Below are 26,737 nucleotides of genomic sequence, written 5' to 3'. Positions count from 1 at the left end.
ATTAGCCGTAGACGCTTTTCACGAGTTTAACGAAGCCCTGCTACACCAGTATGTTTGCTACCTTTATTAAGAAAGCAGTTAAGGAGATTTGAATTGTAGTGCTCTACCTGATAATAGACGTGAGTCTAAGGCCTTTGTATATATTTATCGCATAGATATTTCACCGAGAACAAATGTAAAAACGAATAGCGTTTTCATGTTTTTTGGGGCATTTTCATGATCTAATTATCTAGATAACCTTCCAATATGTTGTCAGATCAAGCATTTTATGAACTATATAATTAAGCGCTACAATTAATTAATTGACCCAAACAAGTTTTGTGAATGACGCCAACAATGATCTTAGATTACGTACGTTTATAAGCTATGGAGTGGATAGCTATAAGCAATGTCTTGTTCTCTCTCTATTTCAACATACTTTTTTTGTAATGGAAATTTGAATAGCTTATATTTCATAATCGCTACGAGTGGGCATCCCCTCGCATTACCGTTCGATTGTTTGAAGCTCTAATATAAACTTAAGATCAACAGAACTTATCCACGATAGCATTAAGTTCATCAACTCTGAAACATTTTAACTTCTATCGATGTGCTGGAACCTAGCATAACTAATTCTTACGGGGGTCTTGGGAGAATCAAGAACAAGCAGGCAGATATTGAGTCGTTGGTAAATCAGTGCTGGACTTTATGACAGTGAGTAACGCTTGACATCTAGCCATGCTGCAAACAAACATTAACATTTGATCCTGTCGGTGTAGGGAATTTGGCCTGATTGTTCGGCAAAAAACATGGGTGACCTAGCCGTTCCCAGAGAAATCTATTTCATTTCTATATCGTGACCAATAGTATATATAGCTCACGGAAGTGCACGAAAGAAATTGTCAAACAATACTATAATATCTTGTGAATTGAAGGGTTCTGCATATGCTGTTTTCGATCAATGAGGACGCACGAAACGCTATTACTGTTCTTCTTTACCGGATTTCACTTGGCTTAAAAGAATAGTTGGCGTAATCGCGAGGGAAATATTACAGAGGAAAGCAATTACTTCAAAGCTGTATCGAAAGCATGATACTCGAGTGACATTTCAATCATTAGTCAACTAGAAATATAACATTTTACCGATTAGTGATAAATCCTGATAAAGGTAAAAAAAAGGTAGCTTTAATGCTTTTGTATTAAATAAATATGTACTTTATTACTTTATGTATCATATTTACTATAACAATTAACAGATTATATACAATTTATTAATATCCTAATAGAGAGTAGGCAAAATATGATTATGTTCGTGATGCGTATGTACGTTCGTTTGAGGGTGATTGATATGTGAATTTATGTATTAAACCTATCGAACTGAGAAATGGTAAGAACCTAGTATGACACAATCGCATCTCGTGTCGGTCTGATCTTTAAATCAATCATTTCTACTGGCAATTGATTCCCCGCGACGCTTTCATCGTACAACAAGCCTTAACGTGACTGCTGGCAATCGATAACAAGTCTCTGCGCTGCGTATCCAACATTGTAGGTAACGAGTCTAGTACTGCAATGGTACGGTGATGTTGGTCAGAGCCTCGATGAGCGGCGTGGTCAAATTGAATACGTCGTGCGGCTTTGTTACACTGAAGTCCTCCAGTTGATACAAAATTATAAATATGACGCAGGTGAATGCGCCACCGGTAAGATCCGCTACCGCGGTCAATATTGGAATTGACGCGACATCTGGATCTATTCCCCAGCGCCAAAGTTGTAGCACCACCTCGCGAGTTAGAAACAACATGATGAGTGCATGAACGAAAACGAATGACAAAAACGTTACGAGATAGACAACGGTGATGCTGACCTCTTGCGTGACGAACGAGATAATTGGCAGAAAAATTGAGTGGGCGGCTATGGGCAGAATGAGCAGGAGCTGGAACGTCGCGTTCAGACTTTCGAAATTGCTGTTGCCGCAGCGGAATGGATTATCCCTACGCATAGCTGGCACCGTTCCATTATCTTTGCCGAGTGCGCTTTTTTGCCGAAGGACTGTCGTCATTCGACAGATAAGTATCACAAGAAGATTGCCACAAACGCCGCTCACTACAGGCACGTAAGCGGGGGCTGCAGCCAGGTCGCTTGTTGCTGCGTCGAGGATGTAGCCAGCTCCTAACGAGATACACATGGCAAGTAATATAGGCAGCCAACCGTGTTGCAGATGAGCACGTACATCTGGGCTTTGACAGCCCAAATAGCCCCACACTGGGCATAAAAGCATGAAAATGACAATGAACGTGACAGGTACGTATATATATTCTTTGAGGGCGAAAATCCCTAGCGAAATGTATGCGAACAGGGCCAGCGTAGAGATATCGCCTAGAGATGACGCTAGAGGTGCGGCCACGTTGTCCGGATTAATGCGAAACTTGCGACTAACAACGACGACGCCAGTCATTAGCAATCCAAGGAACAGGCAGGCGAAGCCAGCGGTCACAACGGATGATGAGATCACTACAAGACTGCCTGTCCAGGTGACACTCAATGGATCCTTAATCGCCTGAATGCCCAGTGTCAGAAGGCTGGCCATAAGCGACACGATCGTAGCCTGGAATTGTGTTAGAAGAAGGTCGTCCCGAAGAAAGGTCAGCAGTATTTTCGGGTCATCCAACTTGCCGAGATTAGAGGCTGTGCAAAGTCGTGCGGTGACCGTCATTTCAAGGTTTCCTTTAAGCCCGAGCAAAGTAGGAACCAGGGTCATAAGGCTTTCGATCATCTTGAAGTTATCCCAGTCTTTCACGATATCCAAAAGGATGCCTGTGCACATCGAGCCACAACCAGCAACTAGGAAGGGGCCAACGACCTGTATCAGTGTGATCAGCCATCCTTCGTTACCTGGTAGCCTTTTGTTGCTATCTTTCAGACCAGCGCCAGCTCCTAATACCTTATCACTCATGGTGGAAATCAGGCTTCCTGATGAACCCGATGATCCGGACGGACAGCAGCCGATCTGTTCGAGAGGTGTTGTATGACCTAGACTTTTGTATTTGCCCTCGTTTAGGGAATCACAGTCGATGACCGCATCACACCCCACTACGACATTCACCCCCGACGCTGTCGGCGAATAGCCATTGTTGACGGGCATCTCGAGGTCCTACTAGCGGCCACCTGACGATGGCGAGGTTTTTGTGAATCGTGCGAACCACTCCTCGAGGGCCAGTTAGTTCTCGGAGGCTACGAATTCGTTCCCCAGACGCCACGCTCACCTTGGCCATCCAGAATGTTCCGACTGTGGGAATAATGGTCGTTTCCAACTTCACGAAAGGGCAGAAAGGCATCGAAGCATACAACGCCTTTACACATACACACACTCAATCACACAGGCACGCCCGCACTCACACGCAGGTTTTCTGCCCGTTTCAGGTACGCCAGTAAAACTGTGATGATGGTAAGTCCGTAGCTGAAGTTCAGAAAAATGATCACAATAAGCGCTACGTAATCACAAATACACAGAGACACACACACTCAAGTTCTCTTAGGTAAATTGCACTCACTGGATATTTTTTCCTGGTGTTATATGTCGACACAGCTTTGGACTAGATATCGCTTTGTTGGCCAAAGCGCTCCAACAGTTTCTTGTAAGTATTGGTGTCTTGAGATTGTTCCTCTAAGCCAGAAAAGTAGACCAGGAAGGGGTAATAGAATTAGCTCTACACTGTTAACAGCTGTACTAGTCGTGACTGTTGAAGTAGTAATGGTAGTTGTAGTTTACTTGTAAAAGCACTTGAGGCTACCTCCCAAACGATAATGTAACAATGCTACAGTTCCCTTCATTCAAGCGCTTCGCCGCCTGGAAATGACGGCCGTTGTACGTGACTTGTCTTCTTAACGCTCGACTCGTGTCTGCAGGTTGCTCCTTTTACACGATCCGATCATAAGGGCTGGACGAACGATGGCTCGCTGCGAGGGCGCCGTAAACAAAGTGCGAGGGAGTGGAGCACCGCAGGGATGAAAGAGTGTCGCAGAGCAGCTACCTGTCTACTGCGAGTGAAACCCTTGCAGGGTCGAGAGAATTGACTGTGATGAATAGAAGACGACGATGATGATGACGATGCTGGCTATTGTGTGGCGAGGAGGAGAAAGTCATGAAATTACCACGCTGGCCGGCAACTGGCGGCGGTAACTACTGGCAGTCAGTTAACTGAGAAGTCAAGGGATTCAAAGAGGCAGCGCGTAAAGAGAGGGGGAGAGGGAGAGAGAGAGGGGGAGAGAGAGAGAGGAACAACAAGTCCTAGATGCCTTACCGGAGGACCGCTGGAGGTCCTGGCCAAACTCAAGAGCCTAATATCATACAATTGCAAGCAGGATTAACGATGCTATGAAGGGGAGTTACATAGCATTGAACAGCAGCTGATAGTTCTACTGCTTCTGCCGGAAAAACATACAATGACTCACGCTGATGACTCGCACTAGCCAGTAAGAAAACACAGATCGAATAGCATTACAACGATTGGAAATAATTTACGGTTTGTTAACATTACGACAGAAGTAGAAAGCGGGTGCACAATTTGCATCGAAATGTTGGACATGTTTAGGGGGGTAAGGATCAACTCAGGTTATATGATGTCGAATCGCTACTGCGACAATTTAGAAAGCTGAAAACACTGAACTTAAAAAATGTATTAATAGAGAGAGGATTTTTAGAAACTGATAAATAGGACATAATTAAGAGGTTGAAACGTTTCTTGTATGTCGATCGTATAATTTACATGAATCATGCTTATAAATTGCGTAACATTGGTGATACCCTACTAATTTGAAATGGAATTTTTCTAAATTTAAAAATTCCATTTCAAATTTCAAAAAAAAAATAAGCAAGCGATCGAGCCATACAAATCAGTGAAGCACTATGTGCTCGGCGTCGGAACATTATGCTATTTAAAAAACAGTGTCGACGCGAAGATTCGACTCTCAACTTTGAGAAACTGCGAGAAAAAGGCCTCGTTTCCGGATCGAACCGCGTACATCGAAGTAAATAGGCCACTAAATTTGTTGCTTCTCAGTCAGCCCTAGCAGAATTTAAATCAGTTAGCCAAAAGAAAAGACATAGCTCAAACTTTATTACTAGGGTTGTTAAAAATAGTGTTAACAAATAAGTTATCTACATAGCTTCTATACTAGTTATTTATTTATTTATTTATTTGCAATTATTGTGTATTTGGAAGACGAAATCGTTACCTAGAAAACATCACCTTACGAAAGCATGACATTCAAATATTGGCAACTCCTTTTGACTTTGTAAGCCTAATGGAAATTAGTACGTTGGCAAATAAATCCCGAGGTTTATCATGCTCTTGGTCTTCTTGAAAAATGAGACTTTCATGTCATATTTCGTATCTTTCTGATTTCTCGTATGTTCCGGTACGACGTATTTGCCAGACCTGTCGGTGCCCAGCATAAATAGCTAGAGTTAAATGAAAACTGAGCCTGTAATGGCGTTGAGAGCGTTAGTCTCGGTTGATCATTTGTATTTTGTGGTTGAAGCTGAAGTGAATTTCCGAGAGATCCAACATTGCTGCTCCACAAAATAGCTGACAGGTATCTTTCTATATAATTATTATTCTACTTGTATCAATAATGTAGCAATAAGGTTATGATACGTGAGGTTTACGCACATGCGGGTTATTAATGGGTTACTATGAAAAAAGTGAATTAGTGCAATTGAATTTTGAAAAATTACGTCAGCCAATTGTATTGGCGTCAACAATGAAATTGCGAAAATACTCAAGTCGGCCGGCGAGCCTTCAGGTGGATACAGAGTCTTTAGCTACTTGTGTTCAATCAACAGAACACTCGCGTCACGCATTAGACAAAGAACGGCGTAAATCGCGCAAGTGAACATGCCGTCGGTGATATCAGCCACTGCAGAAGATATGGGGGTTGAGGGGACGTCAGGATTGATTTTTCAGCTCCCCAGTCTCGAAGCGACTTATCAGGCGATGAAGAGCGTGATTGCAGGTTGGATGAAAACGAATGATAGAATACCCGGAAATACGTGAAGGTTATACTGACATCTTCAGAAAGCAATGCGATGACTGGCAGCTGGAAGGTTTGCCTAGGCGTGACCGCTGCTTGCCAATGAGACGATCGTTTGTGTATATAATGCTTGCACAATGTTGTGTTCACCATTGGCGGTGCAAACAGTTCGAATCGTAGTCACACGGCAGATTATCATTATAAGCCAACTGCCACAGACGCTGCTTACGATTACGACGCCGTTCTTTTGCATGCAGAATAGAGCCAGCTCCTATCGCAAACATCATCGATCCGAAACGAACCATGCTACAGATGATCTCGTTCGTCCTGGCTTTGATAACCAGGATACTGCATACCGGAACTGGGATCACGCACAGTTAGCACGTATCGGTGATTTCTGACTCAGTATATTTCTAATGCCACGTAGAAGATTAGCGCAAGCGTAGGGGTATCGCTTAGGAACAAATTTGGCTATGCGGCCATACTGTCCGGGTGGATGCTGCACTTACGACCAACGATGATCACCCCACTAGTTAACGATCTGAGACAAAGACATGCAAGGGAAGCTCTCACAGCCGCTGATAAACATACTGTAACGACGTTCGGCAAGGTCAGTCTTGAAGGATTAGCTAATGCAAGAAGACTGGTCCGTATGAGGATAAATTGCCTTGAAATTCTATTACGAGGAGATTATCTTCAAGAAAAACACACAGTATCTTCTTCTTGTCCGCATCTCCAAGGTCTGCGGAAGTTGCATAGTCGTGTGGCGATTCTCGCTTCGTACAAATGTTATAAACATTTGATCATCTTGAGGTTACCTAGTCACGTACCTTAACGATGTCAAGCAGGATATCAATATACGTTGAGCCGAAGCCAAAGTATTTGTGTCAGACTAATTGTCCATGCAGCATCCGTCTCCCGGTTGTTATTTACCGCGCTTACTGAAGTCGGTGTTCTTTATCAGCAGACTACTGTTTATGTTGAAGGTGGGGCTTTCAGACGGACTAAACGCCATAGGCAACGGGCACCTGTAGTAATTTGTGGGCGTAAACGTGAGAATGTTCCTCAGGGTCCGATAAAACTTGAAGGCTTCGAACTCGCTTTCCGGGTGCTACGCTCTTACCGGCTTTGTGAATGCAATCTGTATCCAGTGTCACGATCAGGTTGAAAGCCATCCAACCTTGCAGGATGAAGGCCGCGCTCTAGCACGGGATTAAAACCCAAACGCGGACACATCATTTGAATATTCTTCTCTAGTCGATAAGTTGCCGATATGTTGAGTACTCGTAGCCGAGGTCTAAGTGGGCACAATAGAATCCGCAGCATAAAGCGCAATGCGATCTTTTTTATCAGCTTGTCCGTACTTCTTACTGTTCTGGCCCTTCGGTCACTATAGCTCTCACTATTTTTTCAAACTAAAAAGCAAAACTAAAAAACTTTAAACTTCTTAACTAAAACAATCATCCGTTGTTACCAATTAATGTGTAACGATCGCTTTCCGAAAGTAAGAAAGAAACAAGAGGCACGAAACAGAGCACCAGACCTACCGGTCATCAACATACCAATGCTTAGCTACGAGCAGCTTTCTCTTAGAACGCTACGAACAGCTTGGCAGCCCGTACACTTATTAAATCCTTTCTGTAGCGCGTATCTTCACTTCTCCTGCAGACGATCTACTAGTGAACTCATTGCCGGAAAATAGGTAGAAGGTCTAAGGGGAAGTGAAGTTTTCAACTGGGGGCGATATTGACAAACGACTAGTAAAGTAGGTGTGAATTATGCGCTGTAGGGGGGTCCAGCACAAGGCAGACGGCCCGCTAAGACAGGAGATACGCTGTACGTGGCTAACACATGTCACAGTTAGAATTTCACAGGCGAACTCGGCAGCTTATGGGTCTAAGTACAGACAAAGTTTCTCGGTCATCGCAAAAAATCTTGTGCATCTGGCTCTCGCAGTACGCATGTATGCACGTAGTCGCAATTGTTCGAAATTTCGAATACTCTGGGCGGTTAAAATTACAGGGAATTTAGTAGCAGCAGGTACTGTAGCCAGCATTGTTAGATCGGCTACACCGTGTCATAGAAATTAAGCGTGAACCGCGTACGAGGAACATGCGCTTGGATAGAACATCGTAGAGCGACGCACGCTTGTCGCTGGCTCATACGCACGTTGATGAACACCACCTCTTCAGATGTTGCAATAAAAATATTCGACTGTAGAAGACGCACTATGCTGACCAGCTACACAAGTGGTTTTTAAAATACAATGTCACTTGTACATGATGTCTGTGCAAGTGACAAAGGACGTGGCGCATACAGGGCGAAAGAAGATCTAGGTAGCTACGAATATCGGGCCCGCCATTTAGCTGTGCGTTGTTTCGTTCGAAAAGGCGCTGTTTTTTGAATAAAAAATACTACGACAACATCGATTGGGAACGTACACGTACTTTAGTCAATATATTGTCACTGTAACCCATCTATAAGACAATCAACTCTTCGTTATTTTTATACTTTTTAATTATCATTACATGGAAAAGGTTCCAGGTGTCTATTATCTTGAAGGCGGATGATACTTCAGAGATCTATCGTTATATTGCATCATCCTTAAAATTTCATTAGTAAAAGTATAACGTATCAGAGTTGTGTCGAACGGCGTTTTGACAATTTGTAGGACTCAGTCTTCACTGGGCAGGTAAACAGGGTACTTATTTATCGGTGATTGTTATCAACGAATGGTTTTATGTCGTTTTTTTTTGTTGTAGAGAAAACATTGGATTGATTTGAAGTATAGTGCTGCAGAGGTAGTTTTGCCTTTGGCGCTACACGGCTTTAAATTCACTCTTGAAAAAGCACGAACGAATACCGAAGCCCTCGATATGACCTGGTTATAACATAGTTTCTTACGAATCAAAAAATTTTTTGTGTTTTACGTTAGGTATTTGAACCGTTGGGCATTATTATCCTAAACGGTTAACTCCAAATATAAAGCAAATAGTGTCCACGCCCGTGTTCGGACCCAGACCACCACTTTTCCCTAAATCTCGTAGGCGAAGACGTTATCCACTGCGGTATCACGGGAACCATCAAGCACTTTGATCCTAGTAGGCGCGTAGTTATTTAGAATTGGCCTGTTATAGCTCAGATTTTGAATAACACATGAGTTCGAGTTTTGGCAAATGCAAAAGGAATCTCTTGTGACGCTATACCATAACATTTAGGGTAAAAAAATTCGATGAATATTTAAAGTCGAATAATTAAACCAGAACAATGGGAGGTATTAGCTCAAATCGCTAAGAACCAACAGAAAAGGTAAAAAAGTACTTATACTTACGTACGATACGTATTCGTCACAATTTAAGATCTTTTACTTATTAGTTAATATTTTTTTTATAAAAACAGCTTAACACGAAACGTTGATTCATCTACAATAACACGTATACTTTATTATTGCAGTGTGTGTGAATTTTAACATACAATCTCACTCGTACATGACGTATGTGATTCTATAGCTGTAAATGAGAGCTTTCATTAGTGCCCGTTCCGTCAATTGCCCGTTCCGTGAAGTATAGATTAAGAATGGAGTGTGATCAATAGGTTCTTTAAATAAAAGTTCGAAGAACTGGAGAAAAGTTAGACGTGACAGGTGACTGATCCAGCGGAGCGGCGCGTTAGAAGTTACATGTGTTCGTGGTACGATTTTTGTTGATATATTCTAATAGTAAGCTAAACCAATTACATTATTGGGTTCAAGTAATATTAGAATAGATTTATTTTACGCATTATGACTGCATTATATAGTATCTTGACAAAAAAAAATCATACTAAATGAAGAAGGTATGTGCACGATTGACTCTCTAGCTTGGGAAATAGCTACTGCGGTCAGGCCTTGGAGAATCTCAAAGGCAAAAGCGTGCCACCGGCGAGACCTGTTATCGCCGTCGCTGCCTAAATTGAGGCGACATTCGAATGAATTTCTGAGCACCACAAACGCTGGACCATTTCTTAAATGGTGAGTGCATGAATGAAAAGCACGAAACGAACTGCCAATACGTAGCTGATAATAATGTTGATATCTTGAGTAGAAAGTTCGATAGATGGAACAACAATGCCGCATTTGGATAGCTGAAGGTGTTAATGTTGTTGCAGGAAAAGGAGCTAGCGGGTGGAAAGGTCTGTTATCAGTACGAAGTACGCACATACGTGCCACAGGCACCGCTTAGATCAGGAACAAAAGCCTAGGCCGCGGATAGCTTTCTAACCGCCGCACGTCCTGCTGCTAGAGAGGCGCACGTGGTAAGTCAAATGGTTGACCGATTGCCGATTCTACTGCACGAATATCTGGGCTTCAGCAGTGATTGGTACGTATTTGTCAGAGCAATATAGACGAAAACGGTTTGCGTGGAGGCCATCCTTTTCAAAATAATCCGAAGCTTGTGACTGGCAACGGATATTCCGGTCTTCATCGAACCAAGTCAGAGCGAAGCGCTGCAGCTGTCAACGCAAATCCTCAGTCGCGCGTGTATCTAACGTGGAAAGGCTGAGCAGAAGTGACACGAACGCAGCTTGAAACGGTATCAAAAACAGGTTGTCTCAAAGAAAGCTAAGTAGTATCTTTTGGGTTATCTAGTATTTTATGGACTGAGGCTGTACAGAGACGTGGTGTAACTGTCATTTGGACGTTTTCTCTGAGCCCCGTCAAAATGAACGTCGATATGATTAGGCTATCGATGATCATAAAGCTTGACCTTGTCGAATAATGAGCCGATGCACCTCGAACCGGTTCGAGATACGACCTGTATTGTAATGGCCAGTCAACTTTGGTTTTCCATACGTTTATCAGCAGAACGCCTGTAATATGTATTGTTTACCGATGTTTCTTCACTCGTTTTAATACACGTCAAACTTTCAACTGAAGCAGACGGACGCTCGCCGAAAACTTTTAATACTACCAAATCACAACCTTATACATAACCATATACATATATGGTGATGGCAGTTTAATCGCCAAATACGCAGGAACTGACTAATATATTGATGTCCCCTTTAATCATGAGAGAAAGTCTTGTGCGCGAAGAGACTCTATTTAGTTTCCAACTTGCATTTAAGGTCGGACCAGAAGTCTCGATCTTTGAGAATGCCACACGCTCTTCAACCTCGCTCAACAGGTAGAAATTCATTTCAGGGCTGGTCCTTTTCATGCGTTAAATAGCTTTTGATGACAACCACAACGCTTACCCAAAAATTCGTTTTCAGTTCCCCATTGCCAATGACTCGTAGTTACCTCTGGTAGAAACGAAGGGGACGAAAGAGATGAGGAAACAAACCGATCGTCATGAACAACAGAAGTCATAGTGCCGAGAGTGGCTTGTAGCTTTAGTTTAATAAGCTTACATCAAATTACTGCACTTGAAAAATATGTCTCTTGACAATTATAATTTTCCTGAGGTTTGCTGTTTATGAGAGCTGACGTAAACGGATTCAATTTGGAAGCGTACTAAATCTTTACGCAGGCTTGTGAGAGGAAGAACCGGAAGGAAGAAACATGTAGGTCCTATGACGAACAGGACAAGATTGCGTCTACAGTCCTTCTGCGAGGAAAAAAGAAACACATTAGGACATACGAGCTAACCGCACCGAAACGTGATAATGCTTTCTTTAGGCGCAAATTGTTGGTAGGACGCAATCGGCTTTGAACTATTATTTTCCTGGGCCTAATATTCTATTCGAAGAAACTACGCATCGCTATACCAATCTTAACTACCGATTATAACTTCTCATTTAACTACTACACGTAAAAGACTGCATCTTAGTAGTACTAGTAATAGTAATGTATTTAATTATGTTTTGAAGATGCTAGTGCTGGCTGCTCATTAAAATCAATGCAGTGACTAGCATTAACATTAAAAGTGATAATCAATTACGATGTACGATTAAGCTTACCTTTTTATCGAAATAGTACGAAACCGAGCGAAAACCATTATTTGGAACTTCTACAGTCGTTAGAGAAAGGGTCACCTTGATAAAAGTATCATCCTCATCGCATCGGTCTGCCACACTTTGATCGGACGACCAGTAGAGCGCACATAGGCCTGATCGCCGTTAGGGTACTCATAAAGAGCCAAAACATGTCTATTCGGACAGCTTGATCAACGCTGCTGGTTAATAATTTCTTAGAGCGTAACGTCACTAATGATCGAGTAAGTTAAGTTGCACAAATTAAATTTATACGTGAAAAAACAAACCTACACGTAGGCTCTACTCCTTCGTAAAAGCAGTCTTATTAGTGTTTTATTATGTACCCGTCAAGAAACAATAGCAGCATTTTTTTTTTAATATTGTAGAGGGTAATTTATTTAACTTCTAGACTTTGCGCCAGACCTATATATACCTCAGCATTTCAATGTCCGAGCTTTAGTTTGTGTACGTGTGATATCGGTTTAAGAACTTAAAGGCATGCCGGATCCTCCTTTGCACAACTGATGAATTTCAAATCAAGAGCCATACCCCAGTTCTTGCCCCATCCGCAATATTCTCTTCAATTTCGTGTCCTTTCATACCTCCAAGTTCTATTTTAACGTCGTAATTTTCTCACACTAATTTGTTCCCTGTTTCCTCTTGTCCTCTTATGACATCATCATCTCTTTCACGACCTTCTTAAATGTCTTGAATCTACCCGACCGTGCGTTTTCAATCGTCTTTCTAGCTGGATCAGGGACATGTATGGCCTCTACCAAATCACACAGCCGCCTACTAGGGCTCGCCCCGTCTTGACCATGTCTGTATGGAACTGCCGTAACACCTCAGTATGTATGTGCAAACGTACTCCGTGAGCTCGCTATGGGGTTCTGATACAGTTAACACAGAATAATTATACTTCAGAAGATCTCCCACGACAGCGCAGAGATTGAATTATATTAGGAATATTTGCAATGTCTGTTGTTATTATCATTATTTCGGTTGTTGTTGCCAGTGCTCTTACTGTGTCTCACTGCCTCCGATGGTATGCCCCACTCGCTTGGCGTCAACCTATTAATAAAACTGAAATGACCCCATAATTGTTCCATGAATTGGGCGTTTTTGCATGGAAAGTTTCTCATCTTTAGAACTTTTACAAAGAGTGCTGTTTTTCTGACTACGACAAGTAGGCTTAGTACTTTGCATTTACGAGCATATTATTTATTTAATGCAAGGGTAAAAATATTTTTAAAGTTCTAACTGCATATACCAGCTTTGTGGTCCATTGCGAAAACTGATAGTGAGTATGAAAGTAATAATAATGTACTCAGATCGTCCAGGCTACCGGTGAATGAAGTTGCTGCAAACATTTTTATATCTTCATGTAAATACTTCATCGTTTTCATAGCATTCAATAACTTTATCACTAACAACGTATATATATATATATATATATACTTTTTTTTTTTTTTTTTACTGAGATGTGGAATGTGCTATAATAAATAAATTTGTTCATATGAAATGTGTATATACGGATGTCGTTTACAACCTGATTTTATCTCTAAGTTTCTGAATCTCCAAATTATAATTATCTATGTGTCTCGGTAATCGTCAAGCAGCCGTCGCTTATTTCAATTTGGCGGGTTCGTGTTTTATACAACATCGCTGATATAGAATTACTGTGCTTTGTAGTGCACAAGGGCCGGGTGATAGCATTTAATGCATAAGACGTTGTAAGTTAGAGCCCCTCTTGTTTATGTAGGACACTAGAGTCCTTAAGGGTATAGAGTGTGGCGAAGATAACGCAGGTAAACGCTCCACCGGTGAGGTCTGCCACCGCAGTCAGTATCGGAATAGAAGCGATGTCAGGGTCGATTCCCCGGCGCCAAAGCTGTAGGACCGTCTCTCGAGTGATGAACAACATGATGAGCGCATGAACGAAAGTCATCGATAAAAATATAACTGCATAAACGACAGTGAGAGTTGCACCTTTGACGACAGATGAGATAACTGGCAAGAAAATTGAATGAGCAACAATCGGCAATATTAACAGTAGCTGGAATGTCCCAGTTAGATTTTTGTAGGTGTTCCCACGGCAACGGAACGGATTATCTGATCGCATGGCTGAGATCGTTCCATCGTCCTTGCCGAGTTCGCTTTCCTGCCATAGCACAGTGGTCATACGGCAGATGAGTATCACAATAAGATTGCCACAAATGCCACTCACGACGGGTATATAGGCAGGGGCGACCACCAAACTTTGAGCGGCCTTGTCGAGAGTATACCCAGCTCCTACTGAGATGCACAGGGCGAGTAATATGGGTAGCCAGCTTTGTTGTAAATGAACGCGCACGTCTGAGCTCTGACAACCGAGATAGCCCCATATGGGACATATGATAATGAGCAGGCATTTGGTGGCGATTAGGAAATATATATGATCCTTGAGGGCGAACATGAGGTTTGAAATGCATGCGAACAGCGCCAGGGTGGAGATATCACCAATAGACGATGCCAGAGGTGCCACCACATTGTCCGGATTGATGCGAAGCTTACGGCTAATAGCCAGTACACCGATCATAAACAGCTCGAGAAAGAGGCAGGCGACCGCCGCTGTTACAACTGCTGAAGACGTGACAACGGTGGCATTCACCCAGTTAAGCTTCGATGAATCTTTAATGATCTGAATTCCCAATGTAAGGAGGCTGGCCAAACATGAGACGATCGTGGCTTGGAACTGTGTTAGCAGGAGGTTGTCTCGAAAGACGGTAAGTAAAGCCTTCGGCTCATCTAATTTGCCGATATTTGAGGCCGTGCAAAGTCGTGCAATAACTGTCAATTCTAGATTTCCTTTGAGTCCAAGCAAAGTAGGTACTAATGAAATGAGGCTTTCGATTGACTTGAAGTTCTGCCAGGTTTTAACTTTATCGAGCAGTATGCCAGTGCACATCGAGCCGACACCTGCAACGAGGAAAGGGCCAATAATCTGTATCAAACTTGTTAGCTGATTTTCGTTCCCTGGCTCCTTTTTCACTGAAGCTTTCGGATCGCTGTCATTTATGGCCACCTTCTCATTAATAATGATAGCAGGACTTTCAGATGAACCGATCGAAGGATCGGTTGAACTGATGCCATACAGTTCAAACGGGCTAGACTGTGAAAGACTTCTGTATTTGCCCTGGCTAATCACCCCGCATTCAACTACGTTTTCATGCCCAGCTTTGACATTTCTCTTGGACGCCGTTGGCGAATAGCCATTGTTAAAGAACATTTTGAGCTTCGATCAGCAGCCACCTGTACGTGGCGATACCCAATAAAGTCAGCTGAAAGCGGTGAAGGTCGCTCAGCTCGCGAAGGCGTCGAACCCTCTTCCCAGTTGTCGCGCTTGGCACTGCCATGCAGACCGGGCCAGCAATGAAGATACGCGGCCGACGGCGCGTCGAGCTCAGCTTTACCAAGGAGCAGAACGGCATCGAAACATACAACGTACTTGCACAACAGGAGTATATCGACGCAAGCTCAGAGGCCGACAGCGTGACGCGAAACACTAACTAATCGATAGATAAGAAGTCGACACCTAAAGTGCTATTGATAACACGAACAAGGTGACACTCCTGCCGCTTTCTTTAATGACCCGTGTCGTGTGCCTACTCCTTGGGGTAGAGGAACGTAGCAAGGAAGGCAACAGTGCAGAAGTCGCTTGAACGTCATCAATAAAGCTCCCTATAGTAGTCGTCGTGTTGTTTAACAGAGGTGGTTACTGGATTACAGTACAAACTCAATCAAACTTTTTTGTGCCTTTCAGGAAGATCTCCACTTTTGGTTGAGACAAGCGTTAACGGACGTGACCGCTCTTTCTGACGAAAGGCCTCTCTGTGTTATTTGCATAACTACAGCGGCCGATCCACAATAGTTTGACAATGTAAAGAGGACGAGTGTGTAAGGAGTGGGCACCCGCAGGGATTAAGGAGCAGTGCTAAGCCATCAAATGCGATTACAAATGCTGTTATTGAACTGAACACTGACCGTAGCTAGGCTGTCACAGACTATGACACGAGAGTTAACGTAGTGCCACTGTCATTGACATATGGCTAGTGACCGTGTAGTGACGGCAGTTTTCACGGACACCTTGGGCACTGAGCGGACATGTAGGATACCCGTAGCCCCATAACGCACCCATGTATAGACGCCAAGATATGCTGCACTCGAAACAATGAATGTAAATATAGTCAGTTAATTGATATTAAGGTCACACGACAAAATTACAAAGATATATATAATAGAATATGAATCATAAAGGCGTATGGAGAATGAAAACTGATCGGAGAAAACTTAATAAAAGTGGCCTGATAACGTCACTCATGACAAGAAAAAGAAATCATCGTCTGCACGGAGTGAGCTTTCCATTCAAATAGATGGCGAATTGGTGAAGCTTATTTACACTCAGAGGTTATGGTAATCATAACGTCTTGAACATAGTGCCTGGAACCTATTTTATTATTATCGGGACCAAGTGATGCCGGCTATTCAGTATTTGTTGCTCGAAGCGCGTTTCACAAGCAGCATTCTTGTCACACTTGTAAACACCAAGCCCCATGTGCTTACTCATCTATCGTATTTTTATTTATACATGATCGGCACAATAATGCGATGCTGATATAATCCTAACGGGTTCTGAACGTACAATCCGCAACGTTGTTTCACGTACGCCACAGACATTACCCAATAGTGTCATGTTAGTGTTCTCGATTCATCCTAGTTAAACTTCTCTTGGTCTGAAGGAAAGTTTAGGGTTGTTGCAGCTATTCCTTTGGTGCAGCACTACCTGTTGCAAGTATCCTTGTTACTTTGTCACAATCATCTGGTCGCAGTTCTCCTATAATTCCACCCTATTTAACCCACTTCATTGTTCTATTGAGGCTGTTATTTTGTTACACTCAACCTTTACCTGGATTCAGCATCTGCCTGCCCTGCTCCAATAATCTTGCTCGTTACTCAGAGTTCGATATTTTATTACTGCAAACCTGTTGTCCCGTTATCGTCGGCTTCCTTGGGCTGATCATGGCTCACTGTTTATTGTGGCGTTAAGCATGTATTTAATTATTGTTATTTAAGTTTTTCGAATCGAAACTGGCCCTAACTTATAGATTTCCGTTTAAATATACCTGTGCCCTTGTCTGTAAGATTAGGATTTCTATAAGTGGTTCCCTATCAAACTAACTGCCAGCTAAACCATGCAGTTTTAATCATAAACCCGTCCATTGTCATTTAATTTCTCTTCCTCCAACCATTTTAGCTTGCAGTGCAGAATATCATAAACTATGTGAGTTTGCACCGACGAAAACAGTCAACATATTCTTTCATGTAATAACTTGGCCTCGTAAAGGTTGCCAGCCAGTATAGTGGTTTCAAAACCAATACGATTACAATGACAAAACCATCTGTCTATACCGTGGCTAAGTGATGAGTTTGTGCATGAGAAACGACGATGCCCTAACTGAGCTTGAAAGTAGTACGTATCTTATATCCTAGATACTCGAACTTTCCTAGCTTCTAAATTAAGCTTGTAAATTTCTAACTGCCTTTGCATCTTTAAGTCAAAATGTACTGGAAGGTGTTCTACTCGTTTTGTTACATTTATATCACGAACGGGAAGGCCAACAAGGAAAAGTGTGACAGCATCGTTCGTTAGCAAATACAAAGCACGTTCATTGGTACAGCTCAATTTAGACACAAGGCCTATGGAGAGAAAACCTAAAACTTATCCTTTTAAGCAAAAGCTACTTAACTTCATTCAGTTAACAAATGAGCTATTGCTTTTTGTGTATTACTCACATGCCAAGTACCCACGCTACAGTAACTTACAAAAGTACATTGGATTCTTCCTGGGAATTGTAAATGGCGGATACGGTTAAAAATTACGAAAATACAAAAAATGCTGAAGCTTATTGATGATTTGCCGCAAGTATTCTTATACTTAAATAAATAAAATAGCTATTTTCCAGGCAGATGGCAAAAAAAAAGAAAGAATTAATTCTTTATTGGAAAATAACTTGCAACAACTAAAAAAAAATGAGTATTTCCTGATACTGTTTGGTGGAGCATAACAAGAACTATCCAAATGTGTGCTTTGGCCCAAAATAGTTCTAGTTAGGCAAAAAGTTAGTCGAAATATATTTACTTAATAGAAAATATATGAAATTTTTTTTTCGTGCAAAATTAAACTAGGAGACTAAAATGGTTTTCACAAATTTTCCTTGAGCGAAAAGCTTGAGGGATAAATAGTGAAAGACGCATTTCACACCCTATGTGTTTATCTTGGTAAGTTCATGCTGTGCTCATGCTAAGTTGACAATAGTAATTGTGGTAAACTTTGCCGGTGCCTCAACCAGATCCAGCGCTTAAGACTATTCCTTTGCTTTTTTTTTTAAGTTCAGTACATTCACAGAATACTTAATTGAATCCTGTAAAAGCAGTCGTTTGTGTACTCGATGCTTCAAAAGGAATACCTCTGTGGGAAGAAAAGTAGATGCAATCTGAGCTATATCAGTAGGCAATACTGTTGTCTGTTGAATTCATTGTTCGATGTTACTGGAATTTTTTTCCTTTCAACTCTTTAAGTTCAACTTAAACTTAACACTGTAACGACTGCTGTATCATTAATGGAGATGGTCATACATAAAGGAAAACAATTTTTGATATTAATCATTTGTGAAAATCTACTGAAATATGCTATTTTTATTATAACATAATGACTCCCTGTTACTTGTTGACTAAAATCAGTTTTTGAGGGTCGTGCCTTGATCTTCTTTGGCCATTAGTTACTTTCAAGGGGTACATTAAACCTAAACCACTGGCCGGAAGCGCATACTATCCAGTTTAACGGATAATCGTCAAAAGATCCTACCAGCTATTGCCCATATAGGATTTACTAACTGTTTACTTGTGATGATACGGACCGTCAACAAAATGGCTGCACCGGTGACTGCAGCATAGCTGTGAATTGATGTTGACTTGGCTGTCATACGAAGACACTCTGGAATATGAGTTGGGCTGAATAGGTTTAGTGGGGGTCACTGTAAAAAATTGGTGTTATTAATGGAAGCGACAATCACTTACCCTTAAAATAATATTCAGCTCGAAGCTTATAACTTTACTACAGCATCATTGCTTTTTCCTTTGTTTTTGTTAGAGAAAAACGATCATCTGGACAAGCGATTGCTTCTCGGACGCTGCAGCGTATACGGTACAGGCTGTACTGTGAATTTCCCCAAAGCGTCGAAGAAAAAAAATTGTCCAACAACTAAGAACGGTCCTAAGCATTTCGCACCCTGAAGATAGTAGGATTCACCTACCGCCCAGCAATGAATAACCAGTTACTAATTTCAAACGTTCTCAGCAGCAATACATAGACTTGAACTTTACTCCAAGGTCAACTTTTGCGTAAAGTTACTCTCTCCTCCAAGGAGACACTGGTGACAAACAAAATTATTCGACATTTCTATTTTTATCCATGCTCTGTACCCGTTGAATACGTTTTGAATTCAATCAAGAGGTCACGGTTTATAATTGTTCATAGGGAAATAAATATTTATTGCAGATACTGACTAAGGATTTGCATGGCTACGCTCTAACGCATCGAAATGACACCTATTCTATGGAATAGATTTTTATCGCACTTTTAGGAACTCTTAAATCAAGTAAGCCAAATTTCACAATTAAGGACAAACTTGGTCTCTTATGGGACAATTTAAAGCTAGCGTGAGCTTATCACACTGCCGACATCTGTGGTGGAATACGTTACGCATTGATCGATTCTATAACGCACTCGATTTGCAATGTAAAAGAAATTTTCGATAGAAAATAATTTTCTGCCGTTTTAAAATCAACTTTCTTTTGAGAATAAATTTCAAAGGCCCTAAAATAACTTCAGCTGTTAATTTTAATCCATCTGATATGGTAAGTCCCACGCTCCTCTGCTAAAACACGGTTGAGTGACAAACTCCTAACTACTAAAGTGGTTTGGAGATGTTTTATAAGTTCAATAATTAACAACTATTTGGCACATAAATCGAAGTGGCAATTTTTTCACTGCGTAGTCTGAGCTGTATATAATCTAAATTTTTCGTACCGAGGTAACCGAGCTAGCACGTTTGCCATAGATGTACGCACAAAAGACGCCAGTAAATTTCTTCAACGACATCTTCGTCTTCATACCATGAGACCTTTAAAAGGTGTGAACACTCTGTCTCTAAAAACTTTTGTTTCACGGTGTTTGTGCAACAGGCGTTATGCATGCAACATTAGTCTCGTGCAAAAACAATGATATGAACGAAGAAAAGTGCATTTTTGAGCAAGAAAAATGTTACAGAAAGTTAATAAGGAAATCATCGGTTGTTTCCTAGTAAATTGATGTTCTCTTTGGCGCTTATATGGTTGCATATGGCGTGTAACGCTCTGTAACTTTTCGCGCTTTGCGAGCGCGAAAAGTTACAGAGCGATTAGAGAATACATAATGCGCGTTACTAATTACACGCGATAAAAGAACTAATCGAAATACCTAAATATGTAAAACGATGTTCTAGCATCTATATATGTCTGTCTTTAATGAAACGAGTGCTCGAGGTTTTCTTTCCACTTGAATTTATATGTTTATATATATATATATTTATATACCTAACGAGTTAAGTTAAAAAAAAGTTAAACAAATTATCCCGCCGTCGTGTGTCAACAATAGGATGTAGCTACTTCATGGATAGATAAAAGCTTAGGATAGCAGTCAGTTTGAAGTGCGCGGATTTCTACCAACGGGCTTCCTACGTTGGAACAGGGGCACTGTTTCCTCCCATTTTTAACAGTAACTTGCTTACTATAGGTATTATATTATCGGTGAGCTAAGATCCTGTTCGAGCTTTTCCGTTTAACGGCCAGTGAAATGCTCGCCTTAATATTGTCACATAGAAACGGGCCTGATCTTGATCCAAACAGTGAAAGCTTCCTAGTCTCTTTGACAAATAGGCCATCAACGTTGCCTGGAACAGGAAGAAAAAGAGAAGGTGAAAAACAAAAAATACTCAGTTCTTATCGACATTTGTATTTTTCTCCACTTACTCTCCTAACCGGTAGGTGGGTTGAGATGAACACGGCGTCGCAATGCAGCTTAATCATGGGTAAATTAACGGAGCAGGAATACAGTGTAAAATAGCAAAAACAGAATCATGTTTCTACAATTTGATAAATAATAGCTTAATAATGCCTGGCTTTTGTACTCATCATGGGTACCACTGCCTCATGACACACCGATGATTACCGTAATGTATTTAATTGCTACTTATTTAATAACGAATAATCCCATAGCCCATTTCCGTAGGCTGATAAAGTGACGTTAAACAACTTTCTCCGATGCTCCTGCAGGGTACAGGGTAACAGGTTAGAAGTTTTTAACTTTAGATTTTTATAGGATGAATGCTAATTGGACGTCCCGCCATTGTGTACGAAACATTGCTGTAAAACATTTTGGTGTACTCTTCTGTACAACCTATTGTTGTATAGGTTATCCCAGTATTAAAGACAAAGTATTGCATTCTGCAACCTTTTACTTTTCGTAAAAAAAGTATCATTATATACAATTGGACGAAAAGGCTGTTGCATTTCGTGTGTTAGCTAATTTTTACCTGAGATGATTATGTTATATATAACAACTTGTCGTTTTACATAGTTCTCACTACCAGTTTGTTACTCTAAAAATTACAAGCGAATAAGCCTGATGTGATCCTTTTGCTATACAAAAAGATGAAACGTTAAAGTGTGGAGGGCCTGCCCAGTGAACTGAGTCCAAATGCTGACAAGTGCTTAGTTGGTATTATATATATAAATCGAATGAAGCTTTTCCCTATTTATTTTTTAGCAAAATATAGACAGTCGTATAAACGTAACCGCTGTTAATCATTTTTATTCTTCAGGATTCTCAGTAACGTGCATTGGCTCAATAAGGCATCTGTTATCCTATGCTCTTGTTTCGTGATCAGATTTTGTCTAGCTAGAACTGGAGAACAATTGAATTATGTACATAGAAAAGACCTCTAAACTAGTATTCTTGACCACGTAAAGAAGTAGACTCATACCACATTCTCAGCAGACGTATCGGCCACAGAAAACGTCGTGACTGATGGGAAAAACATTTTCGTTGGAGTACTTTGAATAAAATACTCCAACAATAGAATTTTAAAGCAAATCAACATTCTAGGGCTATGCGATTGCCTCTGAGAATCTTTAGAAGTATTTAATAGACATGTGTTTATATATATATGTCTATATAAAAAGATGCTTGGGACGAACGTAGATTTTTCGTATACGTATATAGATGAAATGAACGATAATCATTGACACAAGGTTATCCTATGAAACAGAATATACTCATTTCGAGTACAATCCAACGTACGACCCTATGGTACCATGTATAGCAACATATTGTAAGGTAAAAATCCGTGCATCAGTTTAGATTGCGTATATACCGGATACTGTTAATACTAATTATTATTACCTTTGTAAACGTCGACCTTGTGAGTACTTGAATTTTGTAACGGCACCCTATGAAGCATTTGTTGCTAACTGAATATTATAAATAATATCAACTACTCTAGTGTTAATTAAGTTCCAAATAATGATGATCATAATGTATGCTAACTTAGTAAATAATTAAGAATACATCTAAACGCGGACTACTTGCCTTTATGATTGAGATATATATATATTGATAGCTTCACGGTCTCAGTTAGTCAAATGACCCCTTGACCCAAAACACAATTGAGCAAATCTACTACTTCTGGAATGATATCATAAAGTTAACGCGAACAAACCTCAGCATTTCTCTCGTTTAGCTTCACGGATCTGATCATTTGACACACTGAAGAAGCTAACAATTAGTTTTCAGGAGAACATCCGAAGCTACGGCTATCCATCCATTCGGTAGCACTTGATAAGCAGCATATTGAGTTGATAAGTAATTTGTTCTGGCGAGCGTCTAGCAGCTCAATGTCTAACGGGAATGGATATAAAATTTGCTTATACTGACACCGCAAAAAAAATCCTTCTTTGTTTTTGTGTTAGTTACAGATGGAGAACACCATTTCCTGATTTCGTTCAAAAATTACGCCTGTGTAAGACTTCCTTTTTTTGAGATCTGTTGGCATATACAAGAAATTACAGCAAGCATATGCCGCATATGCACCCGGGGAAATATGAGTAGAAATAATAAAAAAACAGGAAGCTATTTTTGAAGGGATTTGAATTTTATTGCTATGCGAACACGAATGGCTTGCATTGCGTCTATAAACACGGGCATTTAGAAAGCTCAACGGAAACACCGGAAGTGGTATTGGCTATCAAGCGCCACACAACGACACCTTTGGAACATATTTCTCAGATACTGATTGGGATATTCATGGAAAATTTTGTTTCACTAAAAATTAAGGGATTACTTAGGTAACACCCAGGGTATGGGTCCTACAAAAGTGTATACGGCACGCTCACGTCGTACCAGTAGTCGAACGGTAAGCGTTACCTCGGGCCCAAATGAAGTATTAACGTAAACGAATTCATCCAACAACAGCAGTTTGTGATATAGCTAATCAGTATAATGTTCACAATCCAAATTTTGGCCATACGCGGTAAGTAGCTAGATGTAGGCTCGCGTATTCCTGTTTGCGGTTGGCCACGACCTGTAATGCCAGGTCGTTGGGTGATCACACTGCATAGCTCGCCAAGTAGGTGGACAATAAACTCGAGATATCGTAGACTTTGAACCTATGCATTTATATGAAAATGCGCTATATAAGTATGTTATCATGCAGTATAACCATTCCTTTAGCAGTATTGAGGAGACGCTGCTGCATTTGTATAGTTCATGTCCCACATGGGATACCTGCAGTAAGCCTTTGACTCTGCAGGGAAATTTGTGTCGGAAGTTCTAACCATAGTGAAATGATTCAGATATATTATATTAAACATAATTTGATAATAATATGATAACAGTTTGATGCTATAATAGGCTACAAAAGTATTTAGAAGGATCCAGGTGGCGGCATTGAAAGGCTTGGCTTAAAGGTTGTGGTTTATGACATCATTTAAAAGATCTTGATCATCATTAGAATAATGGCCTCCGTGCGTGCGCCCCTTGACCGCTGGCGGCGCCTATAGATTCGAACGATCATGCAAATCGCTCCATTTGGTTCAAAAAGCCCACCGCAAGTGCTCTAGACTGCTTTCTATTACGGTTACTGTAGGTGTTCTAATAACCATAAGGCAACAGCCCTTCTGTGGCAACGTTTCATCTACTCTGTAAAATTACCGCTAGGCTGGAGCTACGGCATCTGTAACAGCGAGCAACAAGTCACAACAGATATATAGGTATATATGCAAGCGGAACCTACGCAGTTGCTTTACGAATAGCCCGCCCTGTATTTTCTGTACCTTCGTTTTGACCTCGTCTCCTACCAATGTATCTCGCCAGAGGTTTATAGACAAAATCCGTCAAGTGCTAAGTGATCGAAACGCAATTTTCAAGCTGATAACGGGAGTTCATACAACAGATACACAAATTGGATCATGATGACAGTGTGCTGACCAGTGATAACGAGGTTATAAAGCTATAATTCGTTTGTTCTAGCTATCCTTCGAGGCTTGCCCAGATCGAAACTTAGGCCCATGGCCAACCCAATAACAATACGTTTTTCATGATAAAAGTAGAGAAATTTTTTATTAGGTCACATACGCGGCATCGGTAACACACAACGACTAGCAAGAACCATGGAAAAGTCATTTGCACGTAATAGCTGCGACTGCCAATGTTCCTCGTGAAGTAATGATAAATATTTTAATAGAGAAATTTTACTAAACGAATTGCCGATCGTTATGTCATTGATAAAACGTTACATACAGTGTAAATCTTTAGTCAACGATGAGTCATTCTCCATCTACATGCAATCCTGTAAAGGTTAGCTTGTTGGCAGGCTTCAGAACCCGGGCGAGACCTTGGATTCTAAGAAGGACCTCAGCTTGACAGGCAAATCCAGTAGAACTCTCAGGTCGTCAACGAACTTGCCCAGACAGCTGCTTCAGCACTCTTCGGCATGAAGAGTCCCAATGACCGTAGCATAATAGAACCATCAGCAAAAACACGAGGAATAGTATCCGACAATATTTCCGCTTCCAACGGAACTTCACGGAGCTTGTTAGGATCAAATCTGCCAGTGCATCTATGCTTAAAGACGGGTGTGGCTTGCATTATTACGACAACTTTTACAAAAGTCATACAAAATTCGACCGGGATGCGTGTTTTCCCTGATAATGTCATCATGTTACCCATGTAAGCAATGCAACTCGTCACTTCTTTAGCTAGGCTTTTGCCGACTTAGATTCTTATTACCGATTATGAATATATATCCAAACATGGAAACTGGGAAAAAAATCTGCTTGAGAATGGTCTGTACGGCTGTTGTCATGTGCGCACATGACTCATCTGGACCGTGTGCCACTTACGGGGTCATCGATGAAAGCCTCCTCTATTGCCAGCACAGACTATTTTTTAACTAAAGTATCCAGTCAGATGTAGCCTCGAGAAAGTGACAAGACACTCAAAATGGTGCAACTTCTCGTAAGCGCTAGCCGCGCGCGCACCAATAATAGCACCGGAGTAGAATGCAATGTCACCACAGTCTGATATCAAATACATTATATGCGTTACCATATAAAGTGGAATACGTGATTGACTATTGACACGTATCTGCTCCCCTGTTGGCGAGGCATGACAAGCGGGTCCCATGTTCCATACAATGGCTGTTTGATAATCAATGGAATAGTTTAATGTAGAGGTGATCCCTAGCATCGATTCATTTTAGAGATCGTTGATTTGAATCCTTTGTTCGGATTAAGAGGTATGGCAGCATTGTAAGGTAAAGTGTAACTAAGTAAAAAAAAACTCTAAGAATAATTCTATTTGTATTGGGGTACATAGTCGTCAGCAAAGCAGACATCTGTATCATTTTGTATACAAAAAAAAGAGCGACGTAATAAAAATGGATATCGATCGTCAGTGGCAATGACAAAGATCGGAAAGAACACTGTTTACTCGACAGCCCGGCATGGGTTTATTAAATGGCACGTATGATACAAAGGAGGGTATCATACAGCATCATTGTTATAACGTAGCCGAGCCATGTCAACAACACTCTGTCATTCCAACGAACTTGAAATGATACTGCGTCACATTTTTTAACAAATCAGCGCCCATTTTTAAGATTAGTCGTTATTTTGCAATAATAATACGGACAACGGACATTTTAACGAACGTTTCAAACAATCAACTGTTTTAACATTACGTTTTTCTGTCCTGTCGTGAAGCATGTCATATTTCAGTTTGCTAAACGGTTAAATTCGAGCTTTTAGATCGTCTTGTCATCACACTGGAATCTGTTCGATAAATCTCACCTGAAATACCATACGTTAGACGAGACATCGTATTTTTGTAGGACGATCAAGAGGTGACATCGAAGTAATGTCGGTAGCATCCGCCGGAAGGTATGTTAATGGCTTTCTAGAAGGACACGCAATTTGTCTTTATGGAGCACCCTTCGGCTACGTCGCTCAATAGTAAACTAGGGTAGTAAATCTAGCAGCTAGCAAGCCAATGCTTCCGGATGAATTATCTATGGTTTTACTGGACTGTTTATACAGCGATAGATTTATTAAAGAGAGAGGCACTTCAAGAGAC

The 26,737-nt window shown here is 41.0% G+C and overlaps 2 protein-coding genes and 3 long non-coding RNA genes across 15 annotated transcripts; 2 read left to right on the top strand and 3 right to left on the bottom strand.

The window, feature by feature from the left end:
* Positions 1-1,163: 1,163 nt before the first annotated feature.
* On the bottom strand, positions 1,164-8,302 carry LOC111245481 (solute carrier family 41 member 3-like). Of its 4 annotated transcripts, XM_022793886.2 has the most exons (3): positions 7,578-8,302; positions 3,534-4,097; positions 1,164-3,439 (listed from the first exon to the last, which is right to left on the bottom strand). In XM_022793886.2, exon 3 carries the CDS (start codon positions 3,122-3,124, stop codon positions 1,541-1,543), a length of 1,584 nt encoding a protein of 527 aa, XP_022649621.1. In that variant the 5' UTR covers positions 3,125-3,439; positions 3,534-4,097; positions 7,578-8,302; the 3' UTR covers positions 1,164-1,540. The 4 variants fall into 4 exon arrangements, with proteins under 4 accessions (XP_022649621.1, XP_086836469.1, XP_086836468.1 ...); XM_086980343.1 differs by having other exon boundaries at positions 1,164-4,180; XM_086980342.1 differs by having other exon boundaries at positions 1,164-4,097.
* A 1,278-nt stretch (positions 8,303-9,580) lies between these two features.
* On the top strand, positions 9,581-13,082 carry LOC147757513 (uncharacterized). Its single transcript, XR_015320912.1, has 3 exons — positions 9,581-9,705; positions 9,874-10,024; positions 10,162-13,082. It is a non-coding gene; the product is annotated as an uncharacterized LOC147757513 (long non-coding RNA).
* Positions 13,083-13,479: 397 nt separating this feature from the next.
* On the bottom strand, positions 13,480-15,238 carry LOC111246006 (solute carrier family 41 member 2-like). The gene has a single exon (XM_022795154.2). It carries the CDS (start codon positions 15,236-15,238, stop codon positions 13,709-13,711), a length of 1,530 nt encoding a protein of 509 aa, XP_022650889.1. The 3' UTR covers positions 13,480-13,708.
* A 539-nt stretch (positions 15,239-15,777) lies between these two features.
* LOC111244539 (uncharacterized) lies at positions 15,778-23,620 on the top strand. 8 transcript variants are annotated; one of them, XR_015319911.1, is made up of 4 exons: positions 15,784-17,479; positions 19,160-19,667; positions 20,103-20,201; positions 23,077-23,620. It is a non-coding gene; the product is annotated as an uncharacterized LOC111244539 (long non-coding RNA). The 8 variants fall into 8 exon arrangements; XR_015319912.1 differs by having other exon boundaries at positions 23,083-23,619; XR_015319913.1 differs by lacking the exon at positions 20,103-20,201.
* Positions 20,588-26,610, bottom strand: LOC147757512 (uncharacterized). Its single transcript, XR_015319915.1, has 2 exons — positions 26,455-26,610; positions 20,588-20,999 (listed from the first exon to the last, which is right to left on the bottom strand). It is a non-coding gene; the product is annotated as an uncharacterized LOC147757512 (long non-coding RNA).
* Positions 26,611-26,737: the final 127 nt, after the last annotated feature.

Source organism: Varroa destructor, unplaced genomic scaffold (assembly GCF_002443255.2).
Source record: "Varroa destructor unplaced genomic scaffold, Vdes_3.0 BEIS01000002.1, whole genome shotgun sequence".
NCBI classification, from domain to species: Eukaryota; Metazoa; Arthropoda; class Arachnida; order Mesostigmata; family Varroidae; genus Varroa; species Varroa destructor.
Note: the sequence above shows the minus strand (reverse complement) of the source record. Positions and strands in the feature narration are given on the sequence as shown.